This window comes from Pithys albifrons, chromosome 3 (genome assembly GCF_047495875.1).
Source record: "Pithys albifrons albifrons isolate INPA30051 chromosome 3, PitAlb_v1, whole genome shotgun sequence".
NCBI lineage: Eukaryota > Metazoa > Chordata > Aves > Passeriformes > Thamnophilidae > Pithys > Pithys albifrons.
In genome coordinates, this window is record NC_092460.1 from 89,779,072 (window position 1) to 89,804,323 (window position 25,252).

The window sequence follows — 25,252 nt, forward strand, 5'->3', positions numbered from 1 at the left end:
CCTCAGCTGCAATCTTTGGTTAACAGCCCGAGGCTCTGACCTATCATTGTAGGATTACAGTGCAGGAACCTGCCCTGTTGTTGCCAGTCAGTAGCACAGTGGCTCAGCTGAGGTCGGTGTGGGTGGGATGGCATCCCAACTGCTGTAGCCCCTCTGCCTCCTGCAGGTGCAGAGTTGTTCCTGCATGCACTGGGGGTGTACAGACACACCTTCAGCAGGGATGATTTTTTGTATTTGGCAGTGTTTATCCACCTGCCACCAAGAAGCTCCCTGCTGTAAGTCCAACAAGCTTGTTGGTTGAGCTCCCCTTGTGTAGTTGCTCCTTCATCTTTCTCAGGGCAGTGTTACAAAAAATACACGTGGAAGATCCAAGAGCTTTCCTATTTCTTCCTTTCCTCCTTCTTCACTTCTGCAGCATCTGTCTCTATTGTTGCCTGAAATGAAATCCCAGTTTAGGTTAGGATATAGGTTAGGGCCTCCATGGCTGTTCAGTTCAGTTTTCTCCCATGTCCCTTTGACTTAGCCTACAACCCCTGCCACTTTTCAGGATCTTTTTTTAGATTTGAGGAGCTTCACTTACAGTTGTTTGCAGAGTGAGTGTGTCTGTGAGCAATCACTCCTAGGAAGAAGAAAGTTTCTCATTAGCAACTGCCCTTTCTTTGATATGTGATGTCTTTGTGGCCATTTATAACCCACCTCCTCTTTCATTTTGCCTTATTTCCATGTTAAAGGTCTGTTTTCTGAGGCTGGGAGAAACTGTGGGTGTAGGGTGCCACAAGTAAAAGGCGATGGTGAGGCACATGTGCAGCCCTGCAGGAGGTGGCCAGACTATGAAAAATCATGTTCACAAATTTAGATGTCTGCACTGCAGAGAAAGCCTCCATATGTACAACCTGTTTTTCAGGACCCCTAGTTACCAGTCAGCAACCTGCCTTTAAATCTGGACACCTTTCCATGGGCCCTGATGATGATTCACTACGTGTTTTAGTCTAACACAGGATAGGCTTCTGTACATTTTTAGTTTTGCTATATTTTTAAGTTTTCCTATATTACAGTAACAATTACTACCTTACTAATATATTTAGCTCTTCTTTGATTTTTACTGTAGTTTGCAAGAAGAAAAAAGGCTTCTGGAAGAAGAATATGAAAAAATTCCTATAGAAAAGGTAAGTACAAGACATGAGAAAAGGAGTGTTTTGTGTTCTGTCAGCTGCCATATAAAAACATCAGTGAAAATATTTTCACAGTGTGTATCCCTAGAGTCTATTTAAAATATAGAATATATAGAAAAGTAGATTTTAGTAGAAGTAGATTTTTATGAGGGATTATGTTAAATCATTTAGTTTTGATAACTCTTGGGCAAGAAATAACTGATTCAGATAAGATCTTGATTTATTTTTGTTTACTCAAGATGACATTTACTATATTCAGCAAATGGATACTGCATGTAAAGATAGCTGCAGGTTTTTGGTTCTAGGATGTCAGCATGAAAAACACATTTGCAGTCATAAATCCTGATGTATATGTGTGGTTTTGATGGAAATAAAATTCTGCTGGTTATTAATAGAAGTGATGCCTAAGGGCACACAGCTCATAAAAAAACATATTCTATACCTTTATGCAAAAAATGGTGTCATCGTTCCCTGTCAACAATTCTGTATTATCACAAGCCTGCAAAATGTAAAAGGGAAAATAAAACTAATCTGATCTTTTACTTCATTTTTAAAGAAAGATGATGCAAAAATTAAACACTTGAAAGAAAATTGTGATGAGCTCTGCAAAGAAGTAATCGAGAGGAAAGCAGAAATTGATGCAATGGAAGAAGCTGTTTCATCCAAGCAACAGCTGATATTAATAGACGAGGAAGAAACAGCAAAGCTCCTGGAGATGCAGGCTAATTTAAAAGTAACACAAATTTAATTGTGCCTGTGTATATCTGTGTGTGTGCATGTTTTGTCCATCAGTGAAAGTTCTTGATGTTGTTTGCCATTCCAAATTCATTATGTGGCATGACTTTATATATAAGATCATTTTTAATAGGTGTGAAACATGCTGCTGTGCCATATCCTAATTATTCCTTCAGGAAATTATAATAATAGCCATAGTTTGATTAAGAAATTATTTCTATAAAGACATCTTTGCTATGTTGTGTCATTATAGGTTGCTCAGATTAAAGTTAATACAGGTTTATGCTGAGAAGTAAAAAACATTCCCAGGTCTGCTGCTTTCTTTTCCATGGTGTAAATAGCATAATATGTATTAATAATATTCAAGCATAATTCTTATCTCACAGATATAATGAAATTGTAAATATCAATGTTTAATTTCAACAGTAGCAACTACAATTCCCTGGGACAAATGCAAGTAATTAAAAAATACATTTCCTACCCATGTTCACAGCAGCTTTAAAGTGAACATTACTGCTCTGAAAAATCATCACTTTTTGAGGCTATTAATCAAACCTTTCTGTTTTGTCACTAGAATGAGCTAGTTAAGATACTTGGTGTTCCCAAACAACTTGCAAAGGAAACTGAGAAGATGATTCGGAAAAAAATGTATGTTTTTAATAAATAATTCTATATAAATAAATATATATGTATGACTTCTCATCCATTTGTTATAGAGATGATTGAGGATAGTTATTGATTAAAATTAGGATCAATATTTAAATAGACAATTGTGGTCTCTAATATTGAAAGGGAAAATATAAGCCAGTGGCCAGCCTTTTCCTCCTCTCCCTTGTGGAGCTGGGGGAGCATGTGCTGTTTTCTGTAAATGTAAACTCTAATTAGCACTGTGCATTTCCAGCCAGAACCCTCACAAATCTGAGGTCCAATTGCCATCTGGATGAACGATGGGGGTTTGCACCCTGTTTGTGCAAGGGTTACACTGAAGGTTTTGTGCCTCCTCCTTCCAGGCCCTACTTGTAATATAGAAACTGCTTGACTATGTCAAATTTTTCAGGTTTAAAACTTGTATGATGATTTTCTTCTACATTTTCCTCACTACTCTGCTCAGTGTAACTCTGCCATCATAAATCTATGTTTTCCCTATAGTGTTGCAGAGAAGCTATTTTTTAAACCTCCATTGTGTAGATTGCTATTAATGAAGTACTTAAATGAATCTTTATCTTTATGTCACATCACAGAATGAACTAACCAGAGTTCCCAATTTTAAGAATAATATTTAGAAGTGTCACACCCACGTACCTAATAATGTTGCCAGAAATCAGTTTACTAGAACTCTTTTATTACTCTCCTGGTGCTAAACTCTTGGTTAGTCCCATGGCTAACAGCAATTTTACTGTTGAACTATACTGGAATTTGAAGGTTTTCACTGTATGTAGTCTGCTTTCAAAATATAACCTGTATTGTTGTGGGGAAAGTATTTTCTGTGTCCAACTTATGTTTTGCCATCTAAATAGACATGTGGAAAAGTTAACCCCTACTGGTTTGTTAAAATATACCCACAGTGATGCAGAGAAGGAGAATGAAGCTCTTAATGACGAAGTAGAAGAGCTGAATAGAACCCTGAAAGCCATAGAAAAAAGGACTGAAGAGATTTTGCAAGAAAGAGAAGATATAAAGAAGGATTTGGATGAGAAACATGTTTTGATAGAAAGCAAAGAAAGAGAATGCAACAGTTTGACATCATTACTGGAAATTACCATGGAGAAGGAATTCGAGATGCTATCAGAGAGGTTAGAGACATAAGCCATGTAGTATGAATGAACAATTCTCCTGTCTTCAGTCTGTTTCTTTCTTCTGCTGTATTGCTTCTGGTTTCAAGTTCTGTGCTGCAACCAGTGCATACAAGAAATGATCTAGTTTGGTTTTGACATCAGAAGTGTTTATATAAAAATTTGGAATCTGGGATCTGGCTTGAAGAAGAACATCAAAAACATAAGCATTCGATAAAAGCCTGGGGGAGTGAAACTGGATTTCAGTCTGAAAAAAATATTTTAGAAGGTTTCTCTCTTCAGTGCAGGTATTTTGTTTCCTGTGTAACCCACTGAAAGCAAATTGAAGGAGAAAAAAATTATGTCAGTATTTTCATTTTCAGAGAAGGATCATGGATGTCTGCACTCATGTACTCCTGAATTTCAGTGGGGATTGGTTACTCATCTCTTTAATATTCCCTTGAATTATGAGCTGATATATACTTGGTAAAATAAAATAAACTGTTAGGTTGATGGCAAGCTTCAAGTGACTCCTTCTTTGCAGAGGGCGATGTACAGTTATAATCATGACCATGTGCTCAGTAACAACGGTTTTGCCTTTCAAGTTTTGCATTAAAAGCCCATGGCACTTTATATTGAAATGTTCCCTCATACTAAAAACTGGGACTTCCTGTATGTATTAGTTTCCCTGGATTTTTTTGCATATTTAGAACAAACTGTGAGACCTCGTTGACATAATTAGGAATATTATAGTTGATTAAATTTATAAAAATGCAGGGGGTTTAGGTAATTTTTGTCAGTAGTTTATGCGTTATCTTGCTGCTCAGCCATAACGATGAGGTACTCAAAGCCCAGTAAAATGGACATGCCTGTTTACATATGTATGTCTTGGTGAACTTACCTGCTTCTAAAATTTTGTGTCTCTACACAGAGAAATTTTGGAAAATAATTTAAATAGATGCATCTTGGAGAACAAAAAGCAACATGATCTTCTCACTCACAAGCAAACACAGAAGGAGAGAGAACTGAAAAATTTAAAAATGCTGGAGGTACAAATGGATATGATTTATGATTCCTTGGAGCGAGATAAGGCACAGCATAAAAGACTCAAATCAGAGGTCTGTATGAGTGCATTGATCATAAAGATTCAAATTTTTCTTGTCAGAAATCTGTCTTGGCAGTCCTCAAATCTCTTGGCAGTGCTAGAAGGGGGAAGGGGAGAAGGCTGTTATTTCACCTCCCTCATTTCCTCCTTGCATTAGTATTTCACCCCTTCCTCTTTCATTACTTCTTTGCTCTTTTCTGGTTTACCTTGTCTTTTGGCTGTGCTGATTTTAAAGGAAAGTCTCATTCTGCTTCTGCATTCAAAGCATTTTCTTTCTTTTCTGCCTCCAATTCTTTCTTCAAAATTAACTTTGTCTGTAATTTTTTATATTCTCTTTCTTTCATCACTGATTTCTTCCACTTTCTCTTTCTGAAGTTTTTCTCCTATTTTTGCTCCTTGCTTAGTCTAAATTGTAAGTCTTACAAAATTAACCTTGGTTAGTGAGGTGAATATTTTTTCACAGGACTTGATGTCTCCTACCTTGACCCTGTCCTTGTAATTTTTCTTGGTCCTTCTAAGCAATTCAGGGCAGAAAAGAGTGCTACTTACATCATAATAAAGTTGTAAAAAATAACTATCTGATATCAAAGCTCATACATATTTAGCTTTGCTATTTAAGCAACACTAAGTATTATTTAATAATATTTAATTTTTTTTCTCAATTGAAATTCCTCCTGAATTCACATGTACATTACCTACCTGGAAGGAGGGAAGAAAGTTCTATAACTACACATCAAAGTTTTGGATTGAATTTCCTGAGATAATGACTATAGGGCTGACTCAATTCCAGACTTTGACCTTAAAGCTCAGCTTTTCAGTGTCATCCAAGAGAATCTGGAAGGTGGTATGTTTTTTTCTTGTGTTCCTATGGAAGAAATATTCCTGGAGGAAGAGCCACAATTGTTCAAAACCGTGTAAAATTAAATGCTGTAACTCCCTGACAACTGTGGGTACAGTTCAGAGGCTGGGGTAAGATTGAAATCCATCCCAGCCCAATTCCCTCACACTGAAAGAACAAGAACCTTGTATGTCTCGTACATCATGAGGAGTAGGGGAAAGGGAAGGCTGGGAGAGACAGCAGTGGAATTTTAATCAGTATTTTACTCCAGAAGCTGCAGGATGCTACTACCCTAATGCAAACAGGCCACAGCAATATAGTTGTTGTAGCCCATCCTTCCATGCTTGGTGTTTTCTCTGAATCCTTTCCTGGCTCTATTAGAAGAGGGAATGTGAAATCACGGCTCCTCTGCAGCGTGGTCAGTTCAAGTGCAGTACTGCAGGATGGGAGGGTCCAGTGGCAACCTTGAGCCTGCTTGGCTTTTACTATATTGAGGCAACTTTAATTTGTAAGACTTGGGAGCACACCTAGCAAAAGTTAATAAAAAACATTTTAAGTAGATAAGATTCCTTTAACTAATTAAAACCCAGATTAATATTTATCAAAGTGATTCCAAGTGAAAAAAATCTCAAGAATTAATTGCTAGTATAAAAATGTGATTACAGAAGCAGCAGTACATCAGTGTGCTTCCCCAAAATTCTCGTAGTTTGAATCATAAGCAAAGTGTTGAATGACTGGTTTGTAGAACAAGGAAATTACAGGAACACTTCCTTCAAATGTGTTTTTCTTCTTGGTAAGTTGTGCAAGGCCAGCTGTTGCTAAATGCCAACGTTCTGTGTGAAAGAGAATGCGGCTCCTGGGGCAGAGCTGCTGCTCCCTCCGTGTGCCTTCTCTTCCCAGGGCAGCACAGACACAGCCAAAAGTGCCCAAGTTTAGCCATGTCTTATGTGAACAAAAGTCCCGAAGTGATTAAAGGTGTTTATATGAGCTTTAAACTGCCACACAGCAGAAGTGGTGACTAATATCTGCTCCACAGAAAAGCTAATTTTGCTCCCACCACAAGAGTGAAAATCACTTTCTTAGAACTGGTTTTATTGACCCCTTAGTAAACCAAAGTCAAATCAAATCTCAGAGCTGGCAGCTGCAACCAAAGTAATTCGACAGTTTGACCTTTACCTTGCCACTTGTTTCCCTGTCACTTAATGCAAGTGAATGCTTAATTTTACAGTATTATCACAGAACTGAAAATCACAAGTGCAAAACATCTACTTATCAGTATTGATTTATAATATTTTGAACTCTAACATCTGGTTGAGATCTGAGCGAGATACCACAGGATTGTGTGCATTGTCTTTGAGTATCTTCCAGACTTGTTGTTGAATGTGATTTTTTCCCACCCTTATGAACCACAGATTTGCAATTAGAATCATAGAATAATTTGGGTTTGAAGGGACCTTTAAAGGTCATTCAATAAGCAGAGACACCTTATCTAGATCAGGTTTCTGTCAGCCCAGTCCACCCTGGCCTTGAATATTTCCAGGGCTGGGGCATCTCCCCCCTCTCTGGGCAGCCTGTGCCAGGGTTTCACCATCCTCGTCATACAAAACTTCTTCCCTATGTATAATCTAAATCAACCCTCTTTAATTTTAAAACTGTTAACCCCTGTCCTACCACGGCAGGACCTGCTAAAATGTTTGTCCCCATCAATTACAGATAGGTAATATATGTCTGCATAGTTAGCCTGCTGCATTTATTTCTTAATTGCTTATAACCATAAAGAATTTTTAAGTGAATTTAATCACAGTGAGGCCAATACAACATCTTGTCTTACAAGTTGTATTGTGCAAATAGTTGTAGTGAGCTTGTTCAGATATATTTTAGTCAGAGGTAGTTTCCAAAGCATCCCTTTTCATACTTAATTTTAAAAATCTGATTGAATAAAGAACTTTTTCCATAATGTATATGAAAAAATAGTACATAAATGTTTGTATTTAGTTTTGACTTTCTAGAGCCTAAGGAAAATCTCACCTTAATAATAAAAAGCAAAAATGGGATACCTAATTTGCATAGATGTGAAATACTGATTGTACTAAAATCAGTTGTAGATGTAATTTTTTTCCTTCAGTAATGTCAGAATTTCACTCTGAAAATCCTCTGTGAATTTAAAAGGTGACATTTTTGCATAGTCTCTCTTTGTGATTATTGGTTTTTATAATCACAGTTCAGTTGCTGAAAAACATAAACCTTCTAAATTCATTCCTCAAACTGGGCTTTGTGAAGTTTAGTGTTCATAATTCTTAAAAGAAAAATATGAGAAACTTGAAGAAGTTGCTGAGGAGCTCTACTCAATTAAGCACTCTTGGACTAGCTGTTGTAGTAAGATAAAATTACTTTCTTCATCTGGGTACCTACTTCAAATAGAGTCTCTGCAGTTTACATTTCCCTCATTTTTTGTTTGCATCACTCACTGTGCTTGGTTTATTTTTTGCAGGCAGAAACTAACTCAAAAAATAGTGAAGCAATACTAAAAAGACGACAAGAAGTGCAGGAAGAAATTGAAATGATCAAGAGACGTTTAGCTGAACAGGTGCCAAGTTATTTCTCACATTTTTTCACTATAGCAGTAGGTTTTCTATCATGAGATTAAAGGGACTGTTTGAAGAAAAAATAATGGGAGTTTCTAGCTGCAGCTTTCTGATGGGAAAATGGGATTGTATTTATTTGATTTGAAAGACCACTTGTTTGTCATTTTTAATAAAACATTTTTGGTGCTACTGGCCACATACGGGAAGGTAAAAAGCAAATCTGCTTGCCAAGTTAAATCCTTCTGAGTATCATTAATGACACTGCAGCTAGAAATATGGTGGGTACAGACTTCCTTTGGCTAGGGGAGTGTCTTTTTTCCACAAGGACAATTCAGCATTTGTACATTATAAAATTCTTCCTCTTCACAGTTCTGTCATTTGTGGATGTCTGTCTGCCCTCAGCACAGCCATAGAGAGTGTGGAAATGTAGATGTCTCCACTGGGAGACCATTAGTACTTGCCATTACATAAATTATGTTAGAAGAAGCAATCTATTTCAGACGTACCTTCTTAAGATCATACCTCCTTGTCGTCTTACCTTTATATCCATTTTCATTTTGTGATGGCTTTCAATTCATTAGCATTATCAGAGGGGAATAAGGTTGTGTTTGGATATATATACATTTGGTATCTACATGGGCTATGTACCTAGTGTGCCATGGACCATCACAGAATCACAGAATGTGCTGACCTGGAAGGGACCCACATGGATCATTGAGTCCAACTCCGGGCCCCGCACAGGACCATCCCCAAGAGTCACACCATGTGCCTGAGGGTATTGTCCAAACGTTTCCAAGCTCTACCAGGCTTGGTGGTGTGACCACTTCCCTGGGGCTCCAGTGCCCAATCACCCCCTGGGTGAAGAACCTTTTTCTCATATCTGACCTAAACTTTATCTGACACAACTTCAGGCCATTCCTTTGGGTTCTGTCACTGCTCACCACAGAGCAGAGATCAGTGCCTGCCCCTTCTCTTCCCCTCACAAGGAAGTTGTAACTGCAGTGAGGTCTCCCCTCGGTCTCCTCCATACTGAACACACCAAGTGCCCTCAGCCGCTCCTCACACACTTCCCCTCAGGGCCCTTCACCATCTCCATTGCCCTCCTTTGGACACCCTCTAACAGTTTAATATCTTCCTCATATCACGGTGCCCCAAATGCCCCAATATTGCAGGTGGTGCCACCCCAGTGCAGAGCAGAGCAGGACAATCCCCTCCCTCGCCCGGCTGGCGATGCTGTGCCTGATGACCCCAGGACAGGATTGGCCCTCCTGGCTGCCAGGGCACTGACATTCAACTGGCTATCAAAGAGGACCCCCAGGTCCCTTTCCATGGCACTGCTTTCCAGCATCTCATTCCCCAATCTGTCCATACATCCAGGGTTGCCCCATCCCAGGTGCAGAATCCGGCACTTCCCCTCAGTGAACTCCATATGGTTGGTCATTGCCCAGTCCTCTAATTTGTTGAGGTCTCTCTGCAGGGCCTCTCTGCTTTCAAGGGAGGAAACTTCCATTCACCTCCTCCTCAAGAGGTTTATCTGCATTGGGAAGAATAAGCAGCTCTGTAGAGTTCACTGGCTGTCTTGAGTGAATCTCCAGCAGCCCTGGGCATTTGTTGTTTGGAACTGCTGTTTGCAATGTCTGCACTCAGTCTCTCAGTGTGAAGGCTGGGGGACTTCCACTGAGCACTACGGACACATGAAGACCTGACAGTGAACTCATTTAAAGATTATATGGCTGTAAAGAACCATCCTGTCCAATGGGCAATAGCTGAAAGTCATGTTAGACTGAGCCACAGACACACTTCTGTGTGAATGTATTTTGACACGTTGTTATAGGGATTGTGCATGGTGTTTTAAGGCAGTAATTCATTGGGGTTTTAAATTCATGTAGTCTGTATATTTGTTTACTTTGAAGAATAACCCAAAGTATTTCCAACTTTGGGTTTGCCAACACTGATACACTGATGCATAAGGAAGTAAATTTAATTTTCTTTAGGAAATGATATCAGATATGGATGCCCGGGTGTTAGAGGAATGCATTGCTGAGAAACGCTTGCTTTACAAAGAGCAGGAAAAGTGCAGAAGTGACTTATCCACACTTACTCATCTGACTTGTCTCAGAGCTGACGAGAAGCAACTGAAATGGAGGGATGTTCAGAAAGCCAAGGTAAAAAAATTAGATATTTGGAAAATTTCTCAAAAGTAAAGGTATAGGGAGAAATTAAATTACTAGTGACGGGAGCCTTATGGGCTCCCATTTCCCACTCTAGCTTTGAAATTCCATCAGAACACAGGAAGCTGACAGTACTGTGGTGTTTTATTGGCAATTTGTGGTGCAATGCTGCAGTGTATTAAAATAATCACTCCATGGCATGCACGTGCCAAATAATTATATAGTGATGGAATTGACAAACTGATTGGTGGAAAATCCAGATTCAGGGGATGAGGCATTTAAGATGCAGTATCAAATTATCCACATTAATAACAGTCATTGTTAAACTGAATATAGATGGGAAAATGGTGCTTTTATATGTGCTTGTAATATATACATTTCATTATAAGTAGGAAAAGATCTGATAATAATCTTCTCTCACTGTTTTTTCCTAATCTAAGAGCTGTTCTGACTAATTTGTTTGAAGACATTTCTTTGACATATCTAAAGTGCTCAATAAATTCTATTTGAATTTCAGATCCAACTCCAAACTCTTATTAAAGAAATTAAAATAAAGGGTCATGAAATAAAAATCTGTCAAAAGAGGAAAAGAGATCTTCAAAACCAGTAAGAAGACAATAACAATACTTTAACTACATTATCTAGAAAAGTCTTTTAAAGCAGCTTTTATCCAAGTAATGTACACATAAAATTCTAATAATTATTTCTTTCACACGTGTCACTTCTTCAGACTCCAAGGATTTGCTGCAGTGTGTGATCTTATCCAAAGTGAGATAAGGAAATGTATGGAGCTGATGCATACTGCTCAGTGGAAAGCAAGGGAGGTTGAAAACCGGGTCAAATTGATAGAAAATAAAATAGAAAATTTAAGGAATACTGTTCTAACCCAGGAAAGGTGAGTTTAAAGTAAACTGTAGTTCACAATTATAAACATGCAAGATTAGAAAACATAGACCCACCTGGTGGATGAGGGGAAGGCTGTGGATGTGGTCTATCTGGACTTCAGCAAGGCCTTTGATACTGTCTCCCATAATATACTCCTGGAAAAGCTGGTAGCCCATGGCCTGGACAAGTGTACCCTCTCCTGGATTAAGAGCTGGCTGGAGGGTCGGGCCCAGAGAGTGCTGGTGAACGGAGCTGCATCCAGCTGGCGGCCGGTCACCAGTGGTGTTCCCCAGGGGTCTGTATTGGGTCCAGTCCTGTTTAACATCTTTATTGATGATTTAGATGAGGGGATTGAGTCCATCATCAGCAAATTTGCTGATGACACCAAGTTGGGAGGGAGTGTCGACCTGCTGGAAGGCAGGAGGGCTCTGCAGAGGGATCTGGATAGATTGGAGAGATGGGCTGATTCCAATGGGATTAAGTTCAACAAGGCCAAGGGCCGGGTCCTGCACTTTGGCCACAACAACCCCCTGCAGCGCTACAGGCTGGGCACAGAGTGGCTGGAGAGCAGCCAGGCAGAAAGGGACCTTGGGGTACTAATTGACAGGAAGCTCAACATGAGCCAACAGTGTGCCCAGGTGGCCAAGAAGGCCAATGGGATCCTGTCCTGTATCAAAAATAGCGTGACCAGCAGGACCAGGGAAGTGATCCTTCCCCTGTACTCTGCATTGGTGAGGCCACACCTTGAGTACTGTGTTCAGTTCTGGGCCCCTCAGTTCAGAAAGGATATTGAGGTGCTGGAGCGGGTCCAGAGAAGAGCAACAAGGCTGGTGAAGGGACTGGAGCATAAGTCCTATGGGGAGAGGCTGAGGGAGCTGGGGTTGTTTAGCCTGGAGAAGAGGAGGCTCAGAGGTGAACTCATCACTGTCTATAACTACCTGAAGGGAAGTTATAGCCAGGTGGGGGCTGGTCTCTTCTCCCAGGCACTCAGCAATAGGACAAGGGGGCACGGGCTTAAGCTCTGCCAGGGGAAATTTAAGTTGGATATCAGAAAAAAATTTTTTACAGAGAGAGTAATCAGGCATTGGAATGAGCTGCCCAGAGAGGTGGTGGATTCACCATCCCTAGAGACTTTTAAACACAGATTGGACGTGGCGCTGGGTGCCATGATCTAGTAAATGGACTAGAGTTGGACCAAGGGTTGGACTCGATGATCTTGGAGGTCTTTTCCAACCCAATTGATTCTATGATTCTATGATTCTATGTTATGAGAGAATCTAGTCTGTCTTCTGTTATCCCTATATCATCCTTGGTAGTTATTATCCTGATTTTTAAAACCTGATTAAAACAAAGGCATTTAGCCATATACTCTGTATCAATTTCTTATCCCCCTGACACTTCACAACCAGATTGGGCATCACTGCATGGGAAGAAGCACTTCTGAAGTTTGTCTGGCTACTCCCTCGCTTTCCCATCCTTTGAAGGGATGAATTTTCATTGCATTCCTTTTTATCACAGTTCTTAGACCTCTTAATGTTTTTATTATCATGCTGTTATTCACTATGAGCAACACTGTTGCACTCATACTTGCTGTCCTTAGAGAAAAAGAGGTGTGACATGATTCCTCAATGAAGTGGTGTAGGGCACTGTTAAATGAGTCACTAGATAGTAATGTGTCTGTCTAGTTATTAAATTAGAACAAACTGGATTTCTTGGGTCAAACTCACATTAGATCACATTTGGTTCGGATAAAACAAAATGCGATTTCAATTTCTAAGTAATCTTAGCCAAAATGAAAGGTTACATTCACAACAAAGAGGATGAGGCAGAATAGCTGGTGCTTGTGAATGTTTTTGCCTAGACCGTTATTTAGTGGAGATATCTTGTTGCCATCTTTTGGTCATCCTAGTGGTGATATTTTGCAATATAGACAGAATTACAATGTCTTGCAATATAGACAGAATGTCTTGGAAATCAGCAGTTGGGCAAGTAGGGAGATAGTGAGTAGCCAGCTGTGTAAGCAAAACAGGACAACCATAACCAAGTAGTTTAAAAATAACTTGATTTTCCCAAAACTTTGTTATTAGGTGCCAAAAAATTGCACAATTAGACCAAAGAATACACTAAGAGTGTAATATCTTACTAGTTTTATTTCAAAGTTGTGCTGGCAGTAGCTAGAAAAGAACTGGAACTGCAGTGATTGAAGTGGTTTTGTCAAGGTGCACAAGCTGACACTTCATGGTAAAATTTTTGAGGCCTTACCAGTTGATGAAAGAAGGGGAAAAAAGACTAAAACATATAAATATTGTACAGATATCATAAATATATAATATTATGGATGAACCTCCTCGATGCAGATCTGCAAACCTGGGTTTAAAACTAGCAACAGGTACTGAATTCTCAGTAATTCTCTTGCCTATGAAAAATATTTTTAATCCCAGTAACAAACTTTAGTATCAGTATCACTGGCTTCACTGCAGCCTGTACAATTTGGAGGACAGACAGAGAATTGGTTCAAAAAAGACAGAAAATTTTCAGAAAATTTTTCAAACACATTGCATTTCTGCAATGCTGTCCTGCCTTCAGTCTGAATCCTGATTTACAGCAGTTCCATTCAGTAAACCCCTGTGGTACTGAAGTGTTGTACATAGGGGGAAACAAACCCGAAAGCAGCTCCCTGCCCTGGGCACAGCAACTCAGACATTTCATGGTGGGCGCTGTGATGGGAGGGTATTTCATCTCAGGTCTGTATTTTAACAGGAGGCTGCATTTCTCCTGTCACTGCCTCTTGCTCATGTTGAGTCAATGTCTTCCCAGTGTAGATAATGTTGTGTGTGCAAAGTGATACCTTCCACAGATCAGATGCACCAACTCCATGTTGTGAGCAAGGGATTGATCCATGTGGTAACAAGAATCGATCTCTCAAGTGAGGAACCATCATCCAGTGACCAGTATAGGATGTTGGAAACAATGAGATCTGTTCTTTATTTTCATGTGATCTTGTCACTTACTTTCCACTGTGATTTTTTTTCCCATCTGTCAAATGGGTAACCTGATAATTTTCTTTCTTGTGTTAATGTTGTGATACATCATTTTATAAACAATAGACTTGGAGAGATTTGAGTTGCAACAACAAAATTATTTAAATACTGTACTTTAAATAGAAGAGCAAGATTGCTACACATTAGGGCTTTTCATCACAGTTTATGCTTCTGCTCTTGAACTGTAGTTCTTACAGCCCCTTGGGCTACCCAGTGGAGAAAAAAAGAGCTCTAGTGCAGTCCTCACTTTGTAGCATTTTTCTTGGGCCATAATCCAGTTCTTTTCAAGCTAGAAAGACCTTGCAAAGAAAAACTGTTCTCAGAGAGTCTTTCTACTTCTTGCAATGCTTCTGTGAAGCAGAGTGACATAGAGGCTCCTTTGTGTATTTGTGGAGTAAGTTTAAGCTCTGCTTTTCATTGCTGAAATTGGTTTCAAATTCAAAGGACTGAAAACATTCCCACATTTCTGTTATGTTAAAGAAAATTGCAGGAAAAGCATGTGAAGATTCAAAATAATGGAAGAATTATAGATTCTCTCAAAAAGAATTATTGCAAAATTACACAAGTCATGTGTGAGATGAAAGAAAAGCAAAAGCATCTGAATCTTGAGAGACTTACCACGGCAGTGACCCACATTGAAGAGGAAATTGCGCAGCTACGCAAGAAATACGAAAGGGCCGTTCAGCAACAAAATGAGAGGTACATGTGTCAGTTTGATCTAAGGTAGTGTTTCATTCTGACACTCAGGAAGCAATGGGATTTTTCAGCTTATGAGCACTCCTGGTCAGACATACTAAAAGTCTACTGCCCTGCAGTGTTTCGCTGAACACTCTGCCTCGCTGCACTGTCAGTGCTGCTTTCATTATGTGGATGGTTCTCCACTGGTGACAATGCTCATTCCTCAGGAGGATTTTATTCAAAACATACAGTGGCTTGGCTACTGAATGCCTTGAGAACTTGTAGCCACCTGCTCTGTTTGTGCATTGTGCACAGAAAAGGTATAAAAGTGCAGATTACATAAATCTCTCCGATATTCTCATTCCATTTTTAAATCCTGTGGAAGGCCAGAAGACCTTAAAAATTATATGAGAGACACGAGTAACCTTTCCAAGTGTTTGTTCTCTGATTTTCACAGTGCAATTATTTTGTCACTTATTTAAAATGTCATTATAAGATTTGTTAAAGCTCTGTATATTTTCCCAGATTATTACTATCTTTCAAGGTCACTGGTTATGTTCTTGAATGGAATACACTGAACAAGAATTTTTTTTTTAATTTACCTTTTCCCTTTGGCCTTATTTCAGTGGTCTTCTGCTCAGAGAACGAGACAAAGAACTAGGCTTTCTGAATGAAAAAATAAACAGGCAAGAGCTCTTGTGTAGAAATGGAGATATTGAGATGCAAGTTATGGATGAAAAGATCACTATTCTGAAGCTGCAGATAGTTGAGAAAAAGAGACAGATTGCATTGTGTTTTAAAGAGCTCCCAGTGAAGAATGCCCTGCATGCAAACCTGATGAGACTTCAGACACAGGTTGGTGGTAGAGGAACCCTTTTTTACTTTCATTCTGTATTTTAAAGCGTAGGATTTTTTCATAGAAAAAAATGTCTGGGTGTACAAGTTTTATTAAAACAGGCAATTCAGTAATACACCTGTCTAACAAAACTCTGATCAATGTTTCCAACTTCCAAAATGGAAGTTTCTCTGGTTATGTGTAACTGGCTGATGTCCTTTGTTACACACATGCCAGAAGCTCCCCGGGTATGGAATCTCAGCTAACCCTCCCATAGCCTGAAATGTCAGTGTGACTAAGCTGGAGAATGGGAGTCATGGGGCAAAAATGAGACTGTAGATAAAATTTGTTAAAACTGTATTGATGGAGTAGGTGGGGGGTGGGAGATATACTTGGATCGTCAAATTTCTGAAATAGTATCTCAATTCACACTTGACCCTGAGCCTACTCTGGAAACTCTGCAGCCTGCAATGATATAATCCACATATATTCTCTTCTGCACAAAAACAGTGTAAGTTTTTAGTTCTAGTTACAAAATAACATTAAACAACTAAGAAACTGCAGTTCTTGGAACATTCTTTCCTTGCTTTCTGAAATAGCTCATTTACTTTTGACCTTATCTCCAGATGGTAATTTTCCCCATACGTTCTCCATTAGTGCCTACACAAAATCAGAAATAAGGGTGTACTGCTGCCTTACAAACTTGCATTGGTGGGAGCTGTGACTCACTGCTTAATAGTGCTCACACTATTCTCTTACTTCTGGCCTTTTGAAGAAGTTGTATGGTCTGCTACAAGAACAGAATGTAGTACAATACCTCATGCAAATCGTACCCCAAACGGGGCCATTGCAGATTTAAATGATGAACAGAGGCATTATGGAAAAAAAAAAGACTAAAGGGAAAAAAAAAGACATTTTCAGGTAAGACTTAAAACGAGTCTGAGAGTCACTGAGTCAAATACAGTAATAAAATGCAGATGATTTTTGTGAACTGACAGAGTCAATCATGAAACTTTGTTTTTTGTGTTCCCCATTCCTGCAACTTTGTCCTTGTGGTGTTGGTTCATATGAAGCCTAAAATCACTATTTAAGGGAGGCTATTGTTGCAGGTGCTTTAAATCTTTTTGCAATATTGACATAAAATTAGAAAGTAGGAAAATATAGAGTAGTGTGATATTACATATGCAATAGTCTTAATAAGTGTTCCCAAGTCAGTGATTTTCCACTGAACAATGACAAATAATCAGTTATCAGCCTTTAAAATTTAACTAGATACTGTGATTACTGGATATTACATGGTTCAAACTGGCTGTTAACTCATCCATCTCCTTATGCTCAACCATTCCAGCATTAATGCTGTTACTCCCACTGCCAACAGGCATTACATCCACTGAGAAGCAGTTTCAAATTGTTTTGCTTTATCTCCATGATTTAAATAAAAACCATAAGCCTGAATCTGAATTCTGGTGTTAGTTGCCAAATTCAAATTGCTAATTCCTGTACTGATTACAGATTGAATCCATGTTGAGTTTCACCTTGGCTCCTGTTCAGTTATCACAGTCAAAGGATCTTACAATAATGATCATTTGGATGAGACTTTGACTTGATGATGTAGTGAATAGAGCTTTAAATCACTGGTCTGTGAACCACTGGTCTCTGAAGCCATTCTGAAATCTGAAGCAGGGGTAACAGGAGCTCTTTTTGGTCTATCATTTGTCTGTCTTTCAATGTAGATAATTATACATGTTTGGAGAGAGGCTTGGTGCACCTCAGAACTATGAAACCCTGATTTCTATCAGAGGTCCTTAAACCTCCTCTAAAGCAGACTGTAAATCTCATTTCTGAGTTCTGCTCTTTGTTTTCTATCTCCATTCTGTTGTGACCTTGTGCAGCAGCCACTGTCCCTAACCTTAACTTCATGTTGGGAGCCCACAAATAATGCAGATAAGTGAACAAGGTCTCTTTATTAATGGAAAGGATTGTGTGTCTTTGCTTCCAAAGAGAAATCTTGATAACCTTGCTCCCTATATATAGGGAGACCAATATTCCTCTAGGAGAGCTTTATTCTCAAGGCATTTACCTCTGCCCATCAATGGCATGGAAAACTTTCAGCCATGTAAGAAGGAAGAAATTCTTCACAGAAAGGGTCATTAGACATTGGGATGGGCTGCCCAGGGAGGTGGTGGACTCACCACCTCTGCAGGTGTTTAAGGAAAGAGTGGATGTGACACTTAGTGCCATGGTCCTGTTGATGTGGTGGTGTTTGGCCATAGGTTGGACTTGGTCACCTCAGAGGTTTGTCCAATAATGGATTCTGTAACTCTTTAAAAGACATCTACAACTGAAATACAGTTTAGACCATCTGAATTGGGCAGGCTGAATCCTCTATCTGTGCCTCTTAAATTTTCTACTCCCCTTTTCCTACCCTTCCTGTCTCCTTCAGTCTTAGGCAATACCAGACCTCTTTGAAGCAAGTGTTAGTAACATGGACTAGGTATTTTTGTTACTATCAATGCACAGAATTAAAGGCAGAAGTATTTACAGGCTGCAGAAACTGACCCATAATCCCAGCAACTGTGGTGCCCACTGGGAAGGGGAAAAGCCCAGATCAGGGCTGTGTGCCAGTTCAGCAAGAACAAACACTTCACCTGAGTCTCCTGCATTCCACATGAGCTGCTTAATCATCAAAGTGATGTTGTTCCACTTGTACCCTTTTCATCAGAAGCTGCCTATTTCCACATAAGAGTGAAATACAGGCAAATACTTTAGCCAAAAAAACCCTCATCTAAAGCAAGACCAGACCTCTTCTAAGTAAGTGCTAGTAACATGGACTAGGTAAGTCTGTTACTATCAATGCAAAGATTTAAGAATAGAAATATTTCCAGGTACTTCCTTAATCTGACACAAAAAAAGTACCTGGTGAGTTTGTAAGGGGGTTTTCTCTGGGCATAAAACTATGTGATTTTTAATTGGGACTGCACATCAAGGGACTGTTCCTGCTGACTGAAGTGACCCATAAAAACTAATCTGCCTTCATGCATCAATGAGAAATACTTAGCATTAACCATTAATTAGTCCAACACGCTGACCTGCTGAGCTATCACAGTGCTGTAGATGGGACTTTCATGCCTCAGAGTTCAGCTAATGTACAAGGACTGTCAGTTTATTTGAGGCATTTGGCAACAACATTTGTCCAGGTTTTAATACAATCTCCAGACTACATCACCACAGTCACAGAACAACAGGGGTAGTAGAGAGACAAGGAGTAATCTCAGCTCTCTGCTCCTATGCCAGCATGGGATTGCCTGTCATTCCTGATCTTTCAAGCTGCCCCTGGGAAACCCATTTTCCCAGCAAGCTATCCCAGTTTTTCTTTAACAGTGAACAGATTTTCTTGACCTTTAGCCTGGATCTTTCTTGCTGTGGTGTAAGAATATTGATTTGTATTCTGCACACCAGGGACATGACAAACAGACCATTCTTTTCCTTTCTGCAACATTTCATGCTACTCAAAGGCTACACAACCCTGTTTCTTTCAATCAGCCCTTACAGATTTTTCTTAGATCATTCTTTTTCTGCATTTGTTTTATTTTTGTTTTTATCTTGAGGTACAGTGTGTAGTATCAGTGGCTGAGAGTGAAAGGATTCATTCAGGCATCTTGCAGGTTATATTCCTGCTTCTTCTTCCAGGTGAGATGGCAGCCTCTCTTGACATGAGAGTGATTCATCTTCATGTAAATGTATGTAGCAACCAGACCCTTTTTTAAAGAAAGGGCAACCAACTAGTTGCCCTTGATTGTGTATTTCTACAGGCAATTTTTCCTGCCTATATGTAGTGACTTGCATTTCTTATTTAATATTATCTTTTTGGTTCAAACCTTTTTTCAGATCAAGGTAATTTTGAATTTCTCCAAAAAATACTTGCAGTCTCTCTGAGCTTGACCTCATTCTGCTGATGAGGTATTTACCATATATTTTTCTCAAGAACCCATTTCCTTTGCTTGTGTATGAGAATAACATGAGACAATATTGAAGCTATATAAAAATCAAGATGTATGATACCTACTATTTGTCATCCATACATGTGTGAAATTGTCATAGTAGGACATTGGTCTGTTTAGGCATGACCCAACACACCTCTGGTGGCTCTTACTCCTGCCCTTTTTCTTTTCCTTATATTGACAGAGAAAACTTAATGTGTTCCAAATGTGTTCTTCAGAAAGCAAAGGCAAGTTATCTGTGGTTCCATAGCTCCTTTTCCCCTCACTTTTTAAAATAAGTCTGATACTTGCCCTTTTGTAGTGTTGTAAATACCTCACTTACCTTCTCTGAGATTTCAAAAATAAGCACTCCATGTCCACTTTTTCAGACCAGTCCAGACCAGTCTGACATTGTCCTGTGTGGTCATCTTTCAGCAATTCCTCCTGACAGGTTACAGTCCAACATAGAAATCCCTCCCTTCTAGAGCCTTTTCTTATCCCCTGTATCAAATCCACTCCAAGAAAGGAACTTTAATTTCAAGACTTAGAATCTCTTAGATAAAGTCTTGTCCAAGGAAAACACCACAAATTAGGAAAAAATAAAGATGCCTATAGTCACATCAGTTAAGCAGACACAGAGTAGAATGGTTATCTCTAAATGTACTTTGACCCCCCTTGTTTCAGATTAGCTTGCATCTGATCACCTGTAATTCATATTGCATTTAAAAGTGATTCACATTCAATATGAAGCATTTTATGGAATTTTTAAATGGATTTTTGGACAGTAGTTTTGCTGCAATAGTCCTTCTTTAAATTAATTATTCAGTCCTGCAAAATTTTCCTTGGTGAGCTGCCCCTAATCTCATTAAGGTACCACTGCCTCCAACAAGGTATTTCCCCCTGAGTTAGTGGGTGAGAAATTTGGCCCCAGATGAGAAAGATCACTGGAAGCAGAGCTGCATCCTGCTGGGCTGACCCTGCTTCTGCATTCTTCCACTCTGTGCATTTTTGGGCTTGAGCTTTAGTTGTTTATAATTAAAGTATTTGTTTCAGGACCTACTTACATGCTGAACCATGGTTTGCTGAGGACATTGTTCATTACAGTTACTGAAGGTTTTTACTTTACCTGCCTTTAGACAAAGTGTAGAGGAGTGAGCTGTGTGGTGCTTTTTTTACTAGAAAAATAAGTATTTAAGTGTTCTGGTACTGTTCCATTGACACCTGGGAAGATCTGTCAGTTTTCCCTCTTTTCTAGTTAAATATGACTTATTAACTTTCAGGAACAAATCCCATCCTGGAAACATCTAAACATTTACTTTCTATTTTGGTGACTGTTCATAACTTTGAGAGCCAGTGACGACTTATTTCCTTAATGAATCATCACCTGCAGTGGATGGTTAACATTTACACTTGGGTAGTGTTATGTCAGTGCTAATAGCTCAAGGTTGCAGTGACAACTCACTGACAGATGGCCAGGTGCTTATCAGAGCACACAACCCCACCACTGTCAGTCTGGTAAGTCTACACATGAAAAAATGGCCCCAGTCACTCTTTCAGCGAGTGTTTATGTGGAGCCTGTGTGTCCATCTAGCATGTTCTGGGCAGTGTTATTCCATGCAGTGTCACAGCAGGAAGGTCAGGGGACACCTGCCTCTGTGAGTCCCTGGGATACCACATTGCTCAGTGTCACCACTGAGTCACTTCAGGACATGTGCCTGGGAACTTTAGTGCAGAATGCTTGGATGCCTGTAGGGATGAGACCTTCAGTGCCAACCAGTGGGGAAACACAACTTTCTATTGTATCACTGAGGATAAGAAAAGTAACCTGAGGACCAAGAAACAGGTGGAACTCAGTATCTTTCAGACAGCAAGGTTTTCTCTGTGCTGCAGCTGTCACAGAAATGTTTTTTAACAGAAAATTTAAAAATTGCTCTTCATGTTCTGTGTTACCCTCCCTCCTTCCCAGTACAAGGAAATCTTGTTTGTTGGAAGTCTGAGGACCAGGGTATGGGGATGACTTTGGTGGAAACAAATAACTCTTGTGGCATTTTTTTTGTCAGTATTCCCAGTGCAAGGAAAAGATTAAACAGCTGGAGGAAATCTTTAGTGATGCCACAAATGAAAGCAGAAGGCAAGAAATGGGAGGGAAGGACCCATCTCCACCTGAACTCCTTAAAAAGATTGAACAGGTAATGTCACTTCTCAGACTACAAGCTATCCTGCTGTGCTTGACCTTTTTTAGGAAAGGCAAATAGTGTCTTTTATTTTTAAAATAAACTTTCTGTAAGAGGAATTAAAATAATTATGATTGGCTATTGTGAACTCCAGCCCAGTATCTGCTTTCCAGGTCAGCTGGATATGGGGCATTTTGCCTTCTTGCAGCAGGGGCTGGGGAGCTCTGTGAGGTGCACCTGGCTCTGCGGCACCCTCTGCTACCAGTCTATTGGCATTGTTGGCACTTCGGTGCAGACCCACCTTGCTAGGGAGGGCAGAGAAAAGGCAGCAGAGGGAGATAAATGCAGAATAATGAACTGCTAACCGAGTTGTCAGTGTTTGGCAACTGGCCATCAGCTGTTCCACCACTACACACAGGCTGTGACCTGGAGGCAGAGTCTGCCCATGTGACACAGAATCAAACACCACACCTGGTCAGGGCTGGACTTCTTTGTGTCCCTGCTGAGCAGGGAGCAGTGAACAGACCCTGGTAGCGGCAGCAGCAGGGCCAGCCCAGCAGCTGCACACCCGACTGCAGCACTGCTGGGACTGCCCAGAGACCTCACAGCGAAGCATTAGGGCAATTGAAAGCCAATTTCAGAGCCCTCTGAGTGGCAGGAGGAAGGTAAAGGAATGGAATAAGCAAACATTGAGTTTTCTTACGTATTTTTGTCTATCCCATTTATAGAGGCACAAAACTGCTGCCACTGTGTTTGGGGGGGATTCATACCGGGCTGTGAAGGTGTCAGGGTGGCAGCAGCAAGGTCAGAGCAGCACACACCTATGCCCTCCTTTGGACACTGGGTTCATAAGGATGTACTCTGAACACTGCTGGAATTATCTGAGCTGTTGCCTTACTGCCCCATATGCCTTGACAGGAGGGAGCTCTGCACAGCCAAGCAGGCCAACACAGCCTGCTGTCACCAACCTGCACAAACCTGCACATTTGACAAGCAGCATTTCTTGGACTCATTACAAGTTTTAAATGTCTATTTCAATCTTCTTAGGATTTAAAGTCATTGAAGTTGTACTTTTTTTCTTAGTTTATGGAGCCCATACTTTTTTTTAGCATCAGGAGGGAAAAGGTATACAAAGAAGGAACAGAAACCTTCCCATTTTGGTGTGACTCATGGAACCAGAAGATCAAAAAACAAACGCCACTAGCAAAATACCCCATTGCTTTCAAGAAAAGCACAGCAAGGCAGTAACAATGGTGTAACTCCCTACCCCCAAAAGGGCCCATTATGGAATGAAGGAATTGCATGACTGACAGTAACCAACTGAACTAATTTGGGCCTGAGAGTTGGCAGAGAGGGTGAAAATTTTGAGAAAACTGGTGGTGAAAGTGTTTGGGTTTGGTATTTCAGCAGCTCAAGGTGAGCACAGAACACCTTGTGCTGCACCTTCCCCTGTCATTTCCTTATACCCTGTGTCCTCCTCTTTGCTGCAGCTGGAAGCAGAGCTGGTGCAAAAGGAGCAGAGGCTGCTGCAGATGGATTTGCTCTGCGAGTCGGTTTCCGAGCTGACGGACAGAATCCGTGCGGAGGCAGAGAACGGGAAGCAGGACATGCTGCTCTTCGCTAAAAGGGTGAGGAGGGCACTGCACACTCTGCCTGCACCCTACACAGAATGAAATAGTGTTTGGGCAAGAGCTCATTCACTTACAAATTACACAAGTGCCTGGAAACGTTGATAGGCAAATCAGAAGTTACTCTTCAGAAATTATAGACATGTATAGTAACAGTACCATAATTGGTATCTTTCACCAAATATAGGGTTAGTTCTTTCTGAAGTACATGCTTAGAAACTTCATAGCATCTTCCTTTTGCATGTGTACACTCAACAACAAACATGTCAACGGCTAAAAAGATATAAAGAAAGGCCAGGTAAATTCTACTTCAACATACAAAAAGATGGACTTGGTATCTGGCTCAAAGTTCCTTTGTTATTTAGGTAGGGAAAATCATACAGGAAACATCATTTTCAATAGTTATTTTTATATAATTATAGCTACTTCCTTTTAACTGCCAGTCATATTGTTTGGGAAAGACCAAAAATGCTCCCAGCTCCCATGTTCCTAATGAAAAAGCTGCAAATAGATCAGAGGTGAGGGAAAGGCAGAAAAAAATACTAAGTAATTAACATAAAACAAGGCCTGGGTTGATTTCTTTTTTTTTTTATGGTGACTTGGGACACAGAAAGGCTTAAAACAAAACAGGTTTTCATTATAAATCTTTCATTTTCCACAGACAGAAATATCCTGGTTGTTACTTGTGTTTGTGAAATAATGGCCACGGGCTAATAAACTACTGTAAGAATGGCAGCATGCCAAAAGTTATGTTCACAAGTGCTCTGACTCTCCCAATTCCTTATTAGTCACTTAAAGAGTATTTAAGTTTCATTGGGTTTTTCAAACCATCTCCAGTCAGACTCAAGGATTCCTGTCACATTCCTTTTCTGTTGTGTCCCTTGCAAGGATAACATCACAGTCCCGCGGCACTCACATTGCCACTCCATTATCTCCTAAGGATTGGGCTTATTCCACCTTTATTACAAAGTTAATTGTGCATAAGCTCAAAGAGGACTGGGGTCCCCGGGCCTTTGAGGGCAGAGCCAATTTTGCTGTCCAGCTGAAAAGGGCAGGAGGAAATGACAAATGTCCTTTTCTGTGTCTTGTAGTGGAGTCAATCTGACTTCTTGAGTTGCCAATTTCTGTGGTTCCAAGTGCTCAAAGAAATTAAGTAATTTTCAAGTATGGAACTATCATTGAAAACCTTGTCCAGTTGGGCTGGTTTTTACACACCTAATGCTTGCCTAAGTATTCTCAGTAAGTGCCTAAAGGGAAGGCCTAAATACAATGCAGCTGGTTTGAATTCCAGATAAATGAACTGCAGAGGAAGATAAAGGACAGAAGCCAGAAGAAGAGGGCCCTTGTTGCAGAGTTATCCATGAAACAAGCACTGGTTAATAAACTCCAGCAGGAAATGAGAGAAAAAGAACAATTTGTGATGATTGCTTCATGGAGGATAAGTCAAGGCCTTCCTCCTCCTAAGGAAACAGAAAAGGAATGGTTGAAGATCCCAAGCAATGAGAAGACACAAAGAGCAGCAGCTGAAGCCAGAGCTAAAGTAAGTTTTTGTCACACATTGCACTTGGGTGTTCAGCCTCATCCTTTCACTGCTCCAGCTGGTCTTTCCAAAAGAGCTGTGCTGGCTTCCTGTGGAACTGCTTGCTGGCAAAC

General features: G+C 40.1%; 1 protein-coding gene across 1 annotated transcript in view; it reads left to right on the top strand.

Annotated features, from left to right (window-relative positions):
• CCDC146 (coiled-coil domain containing 146) overlaps window positions 1-25,252 on the top strand; it is a 70,230-nt gene that overhangs the window by 43,893 nt on the left and 1,085 nt on the right. Inside the window, exons 6-19 of the mRNA XM_071550079.1 lie at window positions 1,109-1,166; window positions 1,729-1,905; window positions 2,482-2,555; window positions 3,473-3,700; window positions 4,611-4,797; window positions 8,114-8,209; window positions 10,202-10,372; window positions 10,896-10,984; window positions 11,109-11,273; window positions 14,785-15,003; window positions 15,609-15,837; window positions 21,858-21,986; window positions 23,462-23,599; window positions 24,891-25,139. Coding sequence (XP_071406180.1) covers window positions 1,109-1,166; window positions 1,729-1,905; window positions 2,482-2,555; window positions 3,473-3,700; window positions 4,611-4,797; window positions 8,114-8,209; window positions 10,202-10,372; window positions 10,896-10,984; window positions 11,109-11,273; window positions 14,785-15,003; window positions 15,609-15,837; window positions 21,858-21,986; window positions 23,462-23,599; window positions 24,891-25,139 — 2,209 coding nt within the window. The remainder of the gene's footprint in view (window positions 1-1,108; window positions 1,167-1,728; window positions 1,906-2,481; window positions 2,556-3,472; window positions 3,701-4,610; window positions 4,798-8,113; window positions 8,210-10,201; window positions 10,373-10,895; window positions 10,985-11,108; window positions 11,274-14,784; window positions 15,004-15,608; window positions 15,838-21,857; window positions 21,987-23,461; window positions 23,600-24,890; window positions 25,140-25,252) is intronic.